At 38.9% G+C, this 15,932-nt stretch overlaps 1 protein-coding gene across 2 annotated transcripts in view; it reads right to left on the bottom strand.

Annotated features, from left to right (window-relative positions):
- The window catches only part of ABCB5 (ATP binding cassette subfamily B member 5), a 35,994-nt gene extending 28,888 nt beyond the window's left edge, over window positions 1–7,106 (bottom strand). Inside the window, exons 1-10 of one of the 2 annotated variants that reach the window (XM_027684695.1) lie at window positions 7,026–7,106; window positions 6,259–6,354; window positions 5,213–5,279; window positions 5,105–5,125; window positions 5,008–5,056; window positions 3,848–3,992; window positions 3,339–3,405; window positions 2,913–3,104; window positions 1,660–1,831; window positions 594–718 (exon numbers count right to left, since the gene is read on the bottom strand). In XM_027684695.1, the coding sequence (XP_027540496.1) occupies window positions 594–718; window positions 1,660–1,831; window positions 2,913–3,104; window positions 3,339–3,405; window positions 3,848–3,992; window positions 5,008–5,056; window positions 5,105–5,125; window positions 5,213–5,279; window positions 6,259–6,307 (887 nt within the window). In that variant the 5' untranslated portion in view covers window positions 6,308–6,354; window positions 7,026–7,106. Of the gene's footprint in view, window positions 1–593; window positions 719–1,659; window positions 1,832–2,912; window positions 3,105–3,338; window positions 3,406–3,847; window positions 3,993–5,007; window positions 5,057–5,104; window positions 5,126–5,203; window positions 5,280–6,258; window positions 6,355–7,025 lie in introns of both variants that reach the window. The other variant, XM_027684697.1, reaches the window with a different exon arrangement.
- Between the last annotated feature and the right edge of the window lie 8,826 nt (window positions 7,107–15,932).

Genomic DNA, 15,932 nt, shown 5'->3' with positions numbered 1-15,932 from the left:
CAATGATGCCCTTTATTTGTATACTGAATGTCATTGTTTACGCTTGTTATCTGATATATATGTGAATAAGTTCATGGCCAGCCACAACCACCTCACCTTTCAGATGTGACTAGGGCCAACACTGACCAACTACAAGTGGTATTTGCAAATCATGAAAGTAGTAAAAATCAATAATGTGATTTTACTTAAGGTTGTTATCCAGTGTAGTTTAAATACAAGTTCAAATATGAGAACAGAGCACATGTGCTCTATAAGTTAAGCAACTGATCATCGCTCTGCTATGTCAGACTACTAGGTGAAGACAGCCCTTCCACCACTTTCACATTAAGTTCAACTCCAGATCTCAATCAGAGGAGAAATTTTAATCTATGCTGCAATGTTAGCACAAAGTAGCCTGTATTCACTGACTAGGTCTACTTACACATCTTTGTTTTCAGGTGATTTGTCCATTACAGAAAGGTAAAATTATTCTAAGGAGAATGTCATTCCTTTGCCCCTCCCCCAAAAAATAATAAAAAAACCCCAAACAAACCAAATCCTCACAACCCAAATTCCTTTCCCATATTTTAAATAATTATTAGTTAAAAACTTACTTTGCTAATGCCTTCTGCTGTCCATTGAAAGCCACAACAGTCCTGATTGCTGTCAAAATTTCTTCTGCAACAGCTCCTGCTTTGGCATAAGCAGACAGCTCTTTAGCAGTAAGGGATGCCAGGAGCTGGAAAGTTGAAAACCAGATGTTATTGCAGCCTACTCAAAGGATGAGATTTTAGGAAAGTGGAGGTCAACTCCTCTGAGTTCCCCCCAAATCCAGCTCAATATATCATTGTATCCTCATTACAGTCACATGCTACACAAGCATCAGACGAGCTTCATGACTGATCTGCTTTTCTCCCAAGCTGAGGACAGCCTATGAGCACCACTATGGTGTGTGTAGAGGCAGAGAGCTGTGCCATAGCTGCTCTGGAGAGTGCCAGCAGACATTGAAGTAAGCAAGTCAATCGCTTTACAGCCTCTAACATTCTTCTTCCTAGCTTATTTGAAATGCTTTAATGAGGAAAATAAACCTCCACAGAATCATATATAAGTCACTTAGGAACATGAGCCATACCCATTTATGTGGCTACAACAGCACAAAATGAGAAAATGTTTTCCTACCTGGAAGGGAAACCTCTCCAGATATTTTGCTGATTTATATCACTATAGTCTACAGCAGCTGTATATATGTCCTAGGATCTACTCTGTGCACAGCATGCAACTTGGTAAATCATTCGCAAGAGAGGTGGTACATGTAAGTGCAGATGGAAAGAACTTGAAAAGTATGTGTTGGGAGGGAAAAGTGAGGGTCACAAGTATGTGCCTGGGCTTCCCCAATGCTCTGCATGAGGAAATCCCTGTGCAAGGAAGATTCTCTGATGCACATTACCCTCCTGTAACATGGCGTAAGGACAGAATATGCAGACAGAAGGAACATGACTTACAAGTATGTGCTTGGGAACGCAGAGAAAGGCTACGAAAAGAACAGAAATCATAAAGTAAATGAGGGCCAACCTCACAACTTAGAAACCATACTACTTTTCTTCCATTCTCTCCCCCTTTCCTCTGCATAAGAGTTGTAATGTTTTTCTCATATTTGTTTATTAATTCACACACACTTACAGTTGACCAAATTCCTGCTGATGCAGCAAGAAGAGGGCTGACTGACAAAACCACCAGTGTGAGCTTCCACCCATAGATGAATCCTATAATAATCCCTGCCAGAAACGTGCTAAAAAACTGTAAGAATATACAGATCTTGTCTCCGATGCCTTGGTGGATGGTGTTGATGTCCCTTTAAATAATAATAAAAACAGATTTGTTAGCTTGGAATGCCTTTCACTGTGACTCCCTCCCCCTCCTTTTCATGCTGTGTGGCCTAATGTCAGAAGCCTTGCCATTTCCTAACTGGCACAGTCAAATTTCTAACCACAGCTACTGGACTGTACCATTAGGCTCTTCTGTAGCTAAAACACAGCAGAAACCTCCTATTTTAAAGGGCTCATTTACTGTATTTTCATTTACTGTACTTTTCATCATTCTCTGCTGTTTCTATGCCCTGTCACTGGGTCACAAATGACCTAGCTCCCTTATCAGGCATCCAAATGGAATAGTACAAGTAAACAGTCAAGGAGCCTCCTCACCCAACATGACCATCTCCAAATGATTTCTTCTGTTCAGCTCTGATGCATTTCATGTTCTGAATTTTAGCTACAGACTCAGATGAAGGGTTACCTCCATTCCATCAGAACATTACTTGGAATAACCTCAATTTTCCATAATTTCCATTCTCTCTTCCCAGAACATATAAATACTAGAGTTGAGAGTGGTTTCATTTAAGCTTCTCTTATACCTTTCAGGACACAGCTCTGTCCAAAGCTACTTTAAAATCCAGAAAAAAAGAAGTTAAAAAAATTCTGCTCACACATACAGTCCCATAGCATCTTGAGGCTTACAGTACTTACCCCTAAGTCTATTTAAGTTTATGGAAAAGCTCCAAAGACTAACTGCTTGGACAGAGTTCAGCCTGAGATCTGACTGGATGCAAGTACAAGTTCATTTTCATTCAATAAAATGTCAGAGCTTTCAGTGTTTGTAAACTAGGTGGAGACAGTAGAGGTGTTTATCTAGTACTGACTGCCACATACTTCATGGACATTAGAAAGCCAGTGTCAGGCATTTCACAGCAAAAACCCTTCCAATGCACGTATCAAAGATACTTCACCAATAAAGCTGAAAATGATATTTATTTTTTTTCTTAACTCTCTATAGGCTATTCCACAGAGATAAATGGCAGTTTTCTTTAAAATGTCATACTTTGTGTGTGTGTGTGTGTGTGTGTGTGTGTGCATGCAAAAAAAGAGCAGAGCCCTCACTCTGTCAGTCTGGTGTTCAGCATTCCTATCTGGGTAGTATCAAACCAAGCCATTTCCTGATGGAGCACTGCAAAAAAGAACTTCTGCCGGATCCTTGCTGTTTGCCTTGTAGCAGCAACCAAAAATGTCCATACTTGGATGGTGCTCAGGATCAACACAGCAAAGCCAATTCCCACGTAATAGTAAGCAAACCTGGAATAAGGGAACAAGAGCCCATGTGACCCCACTGTATCTTGTGAGACAAGTTAGACAAACAAAGCAATAACTAGTCTTGATTTATCATACCAAATTAAATACTGAAGCCTGTGATGTATTATTGGGAAACTTTTTTAAGAAGGCAAACATTTGGCTTCTGCTCAAAGAGATAACACAGTAACAGAAAATTCTCCGATACTCTACTAACAGGAAAACTACAAAGACTCTTACTTTGTCATGTCACCTTCTATATCCACACCTGGAGCTGATGGGCAGCTGGAACTGTTTACTGAAGTATCTGTTAAGGGGAAATAAAAAGTAGTAATGTTTGTGAAAGTGTTATATGTAGAAAATAATTCATGGCAATATGGGGTCATCAGTTTGGAAATGTTTTGTATTTTACAAGTGGGGTCTTGCAAAATACAAAATGACTTGGCAAATATACATTTACTTTTAAGGAATTAATGTCTGATAATTGTTGATACAGAAGTTGGTCATGCTCCTTACTATCTCACCAAAGTTGAAGTTCATAATGAAGAGCACATCCAATGCTTTGGTTCTGTCCTGGCCTTGTCACTGAAGATTGATTAAAATGACTGGATTATTTCCAGCAGGATGAATGTTTCTCATTATATATTTGTCAGATATGTACCAGTGCATAGTCTGGGGGGGAAAAAGCATCTTAGCCCCTGTAGCAAAACATAACCAATATGCAGAGAATTCTAATTTTAACTTTTTACCGTTTGATTCCACACCACTTAGCACAAAGCTGTTTGTCATCTCTCCAAAGATAATGATCATAAGCGGCATTCCAGTACCATTTGCAGCAGCTGTGATCAAACCAACTATCATCAAAAGGACATCCATCCAGTCAGCATAGCAAAACTATGTGAGCATTAAAAAAAAAAAAAGAGAAAAAAAAAGTGACATAGCACCTGACAGTTCACGTATTTGCTACAGTACAGCACACCTACAGAACAGCTTTGTTTCTACCAACATTTTCTAAAGTAACAACGTTCCAACTGAAAGTAAATTCAGAATATGAGAATCGTATAGTAGTTGAACACATCTTTAAATCAGTACTGAGTAAGACTGCTAAGAGAATATTGGCAGAACACAGATTCTCCATTTAGAAAAAACTACATGTTTGTAAGTGATGATGACCTTTGTACAATATAATTTTGTGTTCCATTAAGTTACATATTTACTAAGATAATGCCTTTACAATGTAAACAAGAGTGAGTTATTGACTAGAACTTGACTTATATCTACCAGTAGAAAATTATTTTAGCAGAGATAGGTTGTATCTTCAGGCTCATCTACCCTTGAACATTTGTTTGGTTTAAAGAAGGATGTGAATTTAAACTGCCATAGCTATCCCTAGGATGTGGTTAATCTGAAATCAGAGCATTTTATTCCTGACTATCCTAACCCTCTTAACAAGGTGTAAATGGATATGGAATAAACCAGAGAAGAATAAAACTTCTCTGTTCCAGAATATGCAAGTCCACATGTAAGAGCTATTTGGGAATAGCTGCTGTACAGAAAACTCACACAAAACTATACTACTGGTTCTCAGAGAGCAGATCCCTCAGATGTCAGACACAGGATAAACCATTTGTAACTAGAGGTAAGGCAAGGGCCTGTGCAGTCCTAGAACAGCCTCAGCAGGAGTGAGCTTCATCTTCCAACAGCACTAAGGTTGAATTGCTGTCAGTGCCACCAATCCACCAAGAGGGGAATCTGACATAACAGTGCAAAACTTAAAGAGATCTAGAATCAGTAGGTCTCAAGCTTTTTCTCAGGTTTCTCATTGCCTATTAATTGCACTTCATAAGCAACTCACAATGACAAATAAAGAAAAGAAAAAATAAAACAGACCATTAAACTGGATACTAACCAATTCAAAAATGCCAACCATTTGTTTTTCTGACTTCTCATTTTCTTTCCTAGAGGAAAAGACAAAAGACTAATTAAGATAAGAGTTTGGTTTGGTTTTTTTTTTGTAAAGCTGTAATAAACTCTTCTTTTCCCTCCCCTGCCCCCATACAACAAGTTCACCAGCAGCCAGTGTCTTGAGTTCAAATAATACCTACTTTTTTCTCTTGTCACTTTGTTCAAGATGTTCTTCATGTTGGAAAGAGGGATTGTCATATCCCTTGCTTGCAGATTCTGTTAAATAAAAAGCAGACTTTTTTAACTTAATAATCTAACTATTGCACCAATTTCCTGCATCTTTCACTGCTGAGACTTTTGCATTTAAAGAGTTTTCCTCATGTCCTTGAAAGAGCCCAGTGAATTTTTCTTGAAACTTCCTTTCTATTCAGTTCTTCTTTACTCCAGAAAAAAGCTTCCACTTCCATTTTCAAGAGCGAAACAAAAGAAAGAGTTAATTAATTCTTCAAAAACTTATGCAAGTGAATGCAAATGAGAAGAAGTCCTAATGAAATGAGTGGATTTGATTAGAGGGAAGGTTATAACTGCACAGAAGAGATGGAAGTTAACTGAAGAAACATGTCTTTGCCTGTAAAAATCATCATTTTTTCTTTCTATTGCAGTAGTTGCCACATGTCCCACTTTCTTTGTGCTAGGGGCTTCAGAAACCAACATGAAAGACAAGTTCTACCCTGGGCATCTTATAATTCTAAGTGCATATAAAATGAGATGTAATAAGTATCCAGAGAAACTGATGAGCAACCACAGTAGGGAACCAGCTGTAAAACATGGGGAGAAAACGGGCTCCCCACAGCAGCAACTCCCTATTTAATTTACATTTACCTTAACTTTAACTGCTGATTCACTATGAATAGAATTTTCTACACAGTCTTTTTAATGTCAGTCAGCCTATAATGACTGGTTTAGACAACCATTTAAAAACAATAATGTGCTTCCATCTTAGCTTACCTCAGTAGCACTTTCATACCAAGGCTAGGACTCTCCTAAATAGTTTTACCCACATAAATGACTTTTGTTGAACTTGATGGAATAATTCATGCAGAAATGCTTTACAGGTGTGGCTTTAGTTCAGCAGAAACTCATTGTGTTATCTCCTACAAAACCACTATAACATTAAGGAAAGGTTTATAGTGCATCTTTAGATTCAAAGCTGTGGAATATATTCCTCAAACACGCATACAGTGTTCATGCCTACCAGCATCAGAGATGTCCTTTTCTGTGGAATTTACAAAATGGTCCTTCATTGTTCTTCTTTGTTGTATGCTTATGAGGAAGTCACATTAATCAAAACCTGCATTTAAAAACCAACATTTAGAATTAGTAAATATTTAAAGAGTTCACATCTGTGGATTTTTCCATGACTCATTACATCTTGGTCTCAACTTTATTCTATTTAAATACAACAGCTAAAAAGAAAATAAAATATGTAACAGCATGACAAAATAACTACTATTAATGATATTAGGAACAGTGCACACTTTTACAAGGGGACCTAGCTCAGTAGCCTGCTTTAGTAGCCTTTTTTGCTAAATCCTGAGGACAGAAATTATTGTGGATGATCTATTACAGAATTGAGGATTTCCCTCATTACTTTTTGTTTGATTAGAACTAATTGAGCAGTCATAATATAGTCATTATTACAAAAATAAAGACATGATGCACTCGTTATGCCATATGGTACTAGGAGAGATTTAGAGGCAGTAAATGACTGGTGCTGCAAGTCTCCCCAGACTTTTCTTCTTGATCTATCAAATATGCTGGTTAAAAAACACCAAACAACAACAAAAAAACCCCAAAATCCCAAACGAAAAGCCACACATGAATTTGATGAAGGCTAAAGTAATAATGACAACAAAACGCCTAATCGACTTCAGATTTTAAAAACAAATAAATAAATAAAAAATTACACCCTTTCTGTTCGACTGCTGACTGTGCTTTCTCCCTCACGTTATTTCAGCTTACCTTCACAGCCCACGCTGCGCACGCACGAGTGGGTTGGTGGCTGCGACCACCGACGGCCACCCCGGCCCCGGTCCCTGCAGGGCGGGTCGGCCGCCGCCCGCCCGGGTGTTATAGCGGCGGGCACCGCCCTCCCTCCCCCGGCTCGGGTTTCAGGTGAAGGTCGGCGCCGCAATTGGGTTGAGCCCCTAAGGAGATGCCGCCCGGCGGCTCCCGCCCTCCGCGGGTCCCTCGGAAACCGGCCCCCGCCTCTGGCCCTGGACACCCCACACGGCGAGCAGCTTGGCCCCCTTACTGGGGCATCGCTTCCACCCTGAGTCCCACAGAATGGTTAGTGTTAGAAGAGACCACTGGAGTTCAGCCGGTCCAACCTCCCTGCTCAAGCAGAGTCTCCTAGAGCATGTTACTCAGTATTGATCCATCCAGATGGATTTTGAATATCTCCAGGGGAGTCCACAACCTCTCTGGGCAACCTGTTCCAGTGCTTGGTTACCCACACAGTGAAGAAGTTCTTCCTCATGTTCAGGTGGAATTTCCTGTGCATCAGTTTCTGCCCCTTTCTTCCTGTCCTGTTGCTTGGCACCACTGAGAAGAGCCTGGCTCCATCCTCTTGCACCCTCTTGTCAGATACTTAGAGACATTGATAAGGTTCACTCTTGGTCCTCTCTTCTCCAGGCTAAACATGCTCAACTTCCTCAGCCTTTCCTCATAAGTGAGGTGCTCCAGTGTCCTCATCATCTTCATAGCCTTATGCTGGACCCACTCCAGGAGCTCCATGTCTCTCTTGTACTTAGAAGCACAGAACCAGACACAGAGCCTCATCATTACTTGAACTGAAAGAATTTTAGTTTAGAAAACTCTGCTGCTAAGCAGAGTTGAGGGATTATTTGAATGAGTCTCTTGTCCGAGGAAACATTCAGGCTTGCAAAAGCCATCTGCAAGGTCATTCCTCATTTGCAGAATTGCATCACTGTGTCTGGTGAATTTCAACTAAGATTAAAGATATGCCGATGAATTTGAAAGGAGAAAAGTTTTTAAAAGCAGTGTTTTCATTTTTCTATTTCTTAATGGCATGAATAGCAAAGCCAGCTAAATTCATTATTGTTTTCAGAGAAGCTAAGCAACATATTTGGCTCATTTAGTTCCCACCTCTTCCCCACAATTTGTGTGGGGTTTTATTTTATCAAAAGTAAGACTGTTTCTTGTTTAGGTTTAGCTCAGGGGGTGATTGGCTTTTTTTTTCCTTTCCCCTGAAGAAATTAGGTAACCAAACTTGATTTTCTGCACAATCCTAAAAATAACAGTTCTTCATCTTCCCCACTGGCACATGTTATAGTCTATATAATTTGCTTCCAGTAATACCTTTAATGTTTATGAAAAATAAACTCCTAGTTGTTTTTCCATCCACTCACGTACCATTATCCCAGAGCCAAGTCCCAAATAATTTAACCAGTTACTCAGCTGAAGTAACTAGTTCAAGTAACAAGTTCAGGACTCAGCCTAACTTAAGCTTCCCTTTTCTGCCTTCTGCACAGGATTGAGAATATGTTTTATACATTGGTTATGATGCCCTGGAAGAACCTCAGAAGAAAAGGCATTATTAGGTATCATTGTCTCCTGCCCATCGGGACCCTACATGTTCACATAGAGTCAAACTCCTACATGTCAGAACTATGACTTTTTCAGTGCTGTCTTATCTCATTAGCATTACCAGGGGTTATATTACTGACTTATATTACATATATATATATATGTAATTTTTATTGGCCTGGAGAAAAGAAGGGTTAAGGGAGCTCTTACTGCTCTTTACAACTACGTGAAAGGAGGTTGAAGCCAGGTGAGGGTTAGTCTCTTCTCCCGAGTAAGAAGTGACAGGATGAAAGGAAGTGGCCTCGAGTTGCAGTAGAAGACGTTTAGTCTGGATGTTATGAAAAATTTCTTCACCACAGGCATTGCCAAGCATTGGAACAGGCTATCATTCCTGAAGGCATTTAAAAGGCATTAAGCTGTGGCACTTAGGGATGTGGTTTAGTGGTGGACTTGACAGTGCTGGGTTGAACTCAATGATCTTAGATTTTTTCACACCTAAATGGTTCTATGATTCCATGACTCAGTGTTAAGTCTACATTATGCACATACACATCTGTGTTCTCTGTTCCAAAAAATTACTGAAAGGCTTTGACTTCTGCTGCTGAGAAGAATATGAATTTACAGATTTTTAAAAGAGACAGAACAACTAAAGTAGTTCATTGTCCCAGCCCCAAATTTCAGAACTCTATGCAGTATTTCTTTCCCCAAAGGCAACAGTTTTATTTCTTGTTCATCTCAAGAAGAGTGAGAATATCTCCTCACAACATCTCAGTTTTTTATTAAAAAAGGCAATAAACTCTTATTTTCAAAATAAACTATCTTTGCATTTAAAATATGTAGGATATAGGGACATCCCACCTAGAAAGCAAATGCCTGTTGTGGGACTGAGAGCACACAGATAGCGAAGTAGAGGAATATAGGTAGCATGAACCAAAAAAGTCACTTAGACCACTTTTCAGAACTGCTAGATACACGTCTCAGTTGGCATCATTGGCACTTAGAGAGTGTTTTGTACTTCCAAAACACAGACACTTTCAGTTTTCAAAGCTTCATTATCAGTTATTCACACCCAGTAACTATGAAGTGTCAATTACAATTCAGATCCATTGCTCTGCACACCACAGGCCTGATAGGAAAGAGCCTCAGGGTTCCCCTGCATAGAAAAGTCTGTCCAAAAAAGTGTGTGAGATGAGCAGAGCTAACTGATCATACAGAAAAGAGAATCGTGGGGTGTTGAGAAGAAATTTGTTGTCTTTTCTTTCTCTCCTCTCCCCATTTCTTCCTTTGGAAATGATGCTGTACTCCATACAAGTTAATGAACATCTTCAAAGGGGAAAAAACCCCACCCAAACTATAAACAAACAGATTAAAATAGAAAACAAACAAAAGGAGGAGTAAGAAACTGTCTCCTGGAAAAAGATTCTCCATCAAAACTACTGAGGAATGTGGTCTTGTAGTCTAATTACGGCTAACTATTCTGTGCTTCAGTACAAAATAAATTAGCATATTCTGACATTTTTACAGAAGCAAAAATTCTGGACTAAAGCACATGTGCTAAACAGAGAAGACTTCCATCAATAAAAGAAGTTGATGAAACAACACAAAAAATTGTAGTTTACAATAATGCCCTTGTAATTTTGGGGGGAACACCTTATAATAAAATATCATAATGCAATTTGGAGAGAAAACACTACTTCTTCTTTTATCGAAAATATTTCTGTATCTTTGGAAAATACTAGCTGCAACTGAAAAGTATCCTATTCCAAACAGCCGATGTACACCCATGCCTCCATGTGTTTGGTTCCTCTGTCCAAAAGTGGTCACTGACAGGAAAAGCAAAATTAAACACAGTCAAGTATCATTAATTAACACCAGCCATAACTGCCGGTATTAAAAAACACATCTGCTTTAAAGACCTATTAACCATAAGCACAACATTATTTAAAAAAAGCAAATAAAACACCCTGCTATAAAAATCCCGTAACGCAAGCTAGAAATGAGAAATCATTTTTCAGGAAAAGCATTGACACTGAAAAGAATGCAATACATGGTATGCAAAACCAGTAGACACCCAACTTTACTGGAATGTTTCCTCAGAATAAGAATCAAATACAAAGCAGGTGTAGTGTGTATTTCACAGGTGTTATAGCTCCTTACTGCTTTTTAACTTCTGCAACAGACCAGAAGAGCATCAGAAACACATAATGTGCACCTAGAAGCCACAGGTGGGGAGTCAGGGCTAGTATTTGACCTGTTACCCTAATTACAGCTAATCACCTACATGTTTTATGAGGCTGGGTTGTAATTCACAGGGTGGAGCTATAAGAGACCTTTTTCTTTCTGTATTGCACTTCAGTCTTAGTTGCTCTGTGACTTTTGCAGATGTGTTCTACCTGTGATTCAACCAGAAAAGACTTGGCACAATCACTTTAATATAAGAAAGCCCCATTTTCTTATTTATTTGTCAGAAATCAGCCCCAAAATGGAAAATTGGTATTGTAGGTTTGGGAGGCTAGTCACTATTAGCTGTTACCAAATCCCATATATCTGTAACAGTTCAAGGACATACATGTTGTACTCAAGCTCAACAGTACTGTTATTAATAATCACTGGTAGTAGCTGTAGTCATGGCACAGTACTTGAAGTTAGGAGATTGGGTCATATTTTGGTGGACACAAAAGGAACGGCTCATTAAAGGGGGCAGCTAATTAAAATGCTGTAATTCTCCAAACTGAAGCAGTGTTATAGGTATGCTACTATAACATTGGCAACTGCAGAGCTATTGGGAATTTGGTACAGTGAATGAAGACAGTCTGGGTAGAAGTAAGTGTTGGAAGGATTAAAAATAGGGTAAAGAAATATGTCCCAATACTTGAACTTTCTGAGAAAGACTGAGCTATGTTGTCCAGAAGTCCTAATGCTGTTGCAAACCCATTATTTGTGGTTTCCAAGAAATTAGGGAGCAGGAACACATATGATTCTTTTAACTAAACTGTGACATCAAAGATAGCTATTTAACAGTTTCTAACCAGAACAACATGTAAAACTATTTTAGCCTCAATAAATTCTTGCAAGTTCTCTGTAATACACATTTTCTCAAAGTACAAAAACAAAGAAATGCATCTTATTCTGTCCTATGAAGTTTGCAGGTCTGTTTTAGGAGACACTTAAGTGATAAGTGTGAAGAATTTGGCAGAATTACTAGAATCGTTCTTGCCTTTAAAAAAAAGATCAAGTCAATGAGGCTCATTTTTTATAAAAGAGAGCTAATACCATTTTTTTCTCTCTTCTAAGTAATAGAGTGGTAGAAGTAGTAAGATCATAGTAAGCACAGAAGGCAGTCATTCTGCTGAACACTTTGTGTACCCTAAGCAGGAAAATTGATAAAGTCCTATGGGGATAATTTAGAGGACTGGATGCCATTATACACCTGTTTCAGAGAGACATTGAGAAAGAAGGGGAAAGGGTGGAGGAACTGCCTTATGTAAGCAAGTTCTTAACTCTAGGGCCTTCTCTCTGTATCAGGAGAAAGACAGCCAAGCAGTTTTGGTCCATCAGACCAGGAGTATTAGGTGGACAACACAGACAAGAGGTAAAACATGCCTCTTAAATTCTTGGAGAGTGCCAGAAGCAGAATTTTCTTTCAAGAGATGAGAGAAGTAACTTGAGATGGGCTTTTCTACATTTCAGCCTAAGAAGTACAGAGAGATCAAGGAAGAAGGTCTGCATGAAACTGTCAGTGACATTATGAAGTTCATGATTCTTTAGAAAAAAGAGAGGATCGATAACTGAATAGAGAAAAGTATAGGATTGTTGTTAGTCATGGAAAGGCAGTCTAAGGGCAAAGGGGATAAAAAGTGCTGACAATTAATACAAATTTGTTATGGACTTGAAACACAAATAAGACATCATTCTTTCATGCAGAAGCACAAGATTCCTGTGCGGGAATAATCTTTCAATACGTAGAAGTTGGGAAAGACTTTGTAGGCAGTTTTTCTTCAGAATAGCATCTAGGAGATATACTGAAAGGAAAATTGAACAGAAGCCAACAGTGTCAAACTGAAGTGAAAAAAAGAATATTTCACAAAAGCACAGAAGAGTCAAATGTAGAACACATGGAGTCGTGTTTTCTCTGTGTAGCACTGTTAAGTCCTCAGCTGGAGTGCTGTGTCTAATTTTGGTTGTTTCAAGAAAGATGTGGATGATAGGAATTAGGAAAGAAAGCAAAATTGAAGGCCTGTAATAGACATGACCTCTGAGGAAAGACAGATGAAATTGGGTTTGGTGTAGTGGAAAACGTTCAAATAATTTTAGAAAAGTCTGAGAGACTGCTGCAAAACCAATATAATCCAGTGTCTTCCTTATCTCCTCTGGTGCTGAATTACATTAAGAAAGACAAAACCCCCAGATATTAGGAAAATGGCATTAACTCTATGGATAATTAAACACTACACCAAATTACTGATGAAACTGTTGGCATCTAAATTGTTGAATTTTTTTCTTTTTTTTTCTTTTCAAGTCAAGCAATTGCCTACAAGGTAAAATTTAGTGTAGATGATTTTGCTTGAAGACTGGGGAAAGATGAAATTGTCATCTGAGATCTTCAACTCTATTTTCTCTGTTATGGTGAAAAAGATAATGAAGTGCAAAATGGAATAAAAGTGGTATGTCTTGTATTGTGATTAAAGACATGAGGTTAGGTATGAACTGAATCTGTGGAAAAGCTGGCAACAGTTTTGGTGAAGGTTTCTTCTGGTGAAAGATGGGAAAATAGACAAATGACAGAATGCCTATACAAACTAGTCTGTATCCTGGGATGAGTCATTGACATGGAACATATATTAATCTCCAGGCTTCTTTTTGGAGTTGACTTTCAGATGAAAATGAGATTTGGTTTTCATAATAGTTCATTTCTGAGTTTTCTCCCAAGAACTAATTTTTATAGAACAGTTTTGGTTCTTTCCACCTTCTTCTGTCCTGGAACATTGTCCTTGTGCCTTCGTTTCTGCACTGTCATTAAATATCCTGGAGCATGCGATGCTTATCCTTAACTTTAGTCTATAGAAATATTTTTCTGTGTTTTTGCTTTTCATATAACTTCACTATGATACAGCTCTGCACTCATACACAGCACTATGGATGGTTAAAAGACAAGAAGTAAACAGTATGTTTTAGGGTTTTGGGTGTACCTCCTTGATATGGCAAAGAAACTCGGATGAAGTGTAGTCCGTAGAAATGGGGCCATCCAGAGGGGCTATTTCTGAGCAAAAGGGATAAAAGCTCTTGAAACCATGAAGGCCATGGACCTCTTCTGGAGTTAGATATTTTTAGCAGTGTAGGCATAGCTACTGATATGGTTTGTTCACTGGTAGGATTTCATACTGTTTTACAAACATAACCCTGGGATGGGCAAAGACTCAGTCCTATCTCACATCAAAAAATTAGGTGATGGTGAATTACCAACAGTTCTAATACAAAAATGTGAAGAAAATATCAGATGTTTTGATTACAAGGGTAGCACTAGCCAAGCTCCTTTCTTTGATCTGAATGACATTTTGAATGTGATGCACAGTGCTGGACAGCGTGTGAGCAGCACAGAGAATTTAATTTCACTTATTTTTTCATCTCAGACTCTCAGAAGGAATTATCAAATGACAACTACTTTATTGAGGAAATTGATGTGCTGGAGCAGTCCAGAGAAGAGCAAAAAGGCTGGTGAAGGGACTTGAACACAAGTCCTGTGAGGAGAGGCTGAGGGAACTGGGGTTGTTCAGCCTGGAGAAGAGGAGGCTCAGGGGAGATCTCATCACTCTACAACTACCTGAAAGGAGGTTGTAGCCAGATGGGGGTTGGTCTTTTCTCCCAGGCAGCTATCAGTAAGACAAGAGGGCATGGTCTTAATCTGTGCCAGGGGAGGTTTAGGTTAGATATTAGGAAGAAATTCTTTACAGAAAGGGTAATCAGGCATTGGAATGGGCTGCCAAGGGAAGTCGTGGATTCTCTGTCCCTGGAGGTTTTTAAGATGAGACTGGATGTGGCACTTAGTGCCATGGTCTAGTAACCACGGCAGTGTTGGATCAAGGGTTGGACTTGATGATCTTGAAGGTCCCTTCCAACCCAGCTGATTCTATGATTCTATGATTTTAAATATTTGTATATCTCAACACAATGCCAAATCTTGAGGGGAAGGACCTCTTTCTTTTTTGCTCTAGCCTCCCCCCCTCCAATACTATAACATTTTGTACATATATATAATGTAAATAACATGACTGATTCAAATAGATGTTATTCATACAGTTAGTGTGAATACTGAACAATGTTCTGATTAATTGTTTATATGCTCTCAAGAGTCAGTGAATGCAATCATTTTCATCTAAAGGAACTAGCGTAAACATCTCTGCTCTCTGAGCATGGACTTCATAACTCTAATGAGTACATTGCTGAGTGTTTCTCTTGCCAGGGCAAGCCATGGTTAAAATGGAGATTTGGTTTGTTTTTTTCTTCCCAAAGGTATGTGCAAACAGTGACCTTTCACTGATCCTATTTAATCTAGAAAAAGGAAAGTTGAAAAGCAGAAGTGGAAGAAAAGTGTTTGAAAATATATATAAGGCATTTAACCCTAACTGAAATAAAACACTTAAGACAAATAAAAATGGGCTTTCTATTTAAATAAAATATATGGACACCTCCTCCCTGATGGAGAGGATAGGTGTATCAGGACTGGGCTGGTGCTGATGCCATGGAGTTCAGAGCACAGTTTCTCCTAAATCCCCCATCCAGCTCCACACCATGGTTGTCCTCTCTTCTGAGAGATGCGGCACTTGCCTGTGCAGCTGGTATCACCACTTCCCTCACTCCAAACCCATATTTTTCCTTTGTTTAGAAATTCCAAAACTTTTTCCATGCCTTGAGTGTTGAAAATCGTAGCTGTCTCCTGCCATTAAGGTGACTTCATAGTCACCTCCAAGTTATATGGTCCCTGAGTGCACAAATGGTAAAAGGTATCCTAGAGTTAATGAGAAATTGTCTTGGAACAGAGGACATAGGGAAAATTTTTGAAGGCAGCTGCCTTGTACTGCTTATGTGCAAACAATTGATCACCAGAATAAATTACCCTGATTATAAACCTGGCTCAAATTTCTTGGGTTGGAGAAGATGTTGCTTCAGCTCATAAAGTTGCATTACGTGGTCACAATATTGTTCTGCCTTGGAGTAGTTAGGTTTTTTCCATGACAGACCATTCACATGTACTTGGCTGTATTCTCTATTGAAGAAAATATTTTGGCACTTCAGTCAAAAGCAGTAGGGTTTCTGCCAACT

This window comes from Neopelma chrysocephalum, unplaced genomic scaffold (assembly GCF_003984885.1).
Source record: "Neopelma chrysocephalum unplaced genomic scaffold, ASM398488v2 Primary Assembly neopelma1_67, whole genome shotgun sequence".
NCBI classification, from domain to species: Eukaryota; Metazoa; Chordata; class Aves; order Passeriformes; family Pipridae; genus Neopelma; species Neopelma chrysocephalum.
The sequence above is the reverse complement of the archived record's forward strand: the minus strand, read 5'-3'. Positions and strand labels throughout refer to the sequence as shown.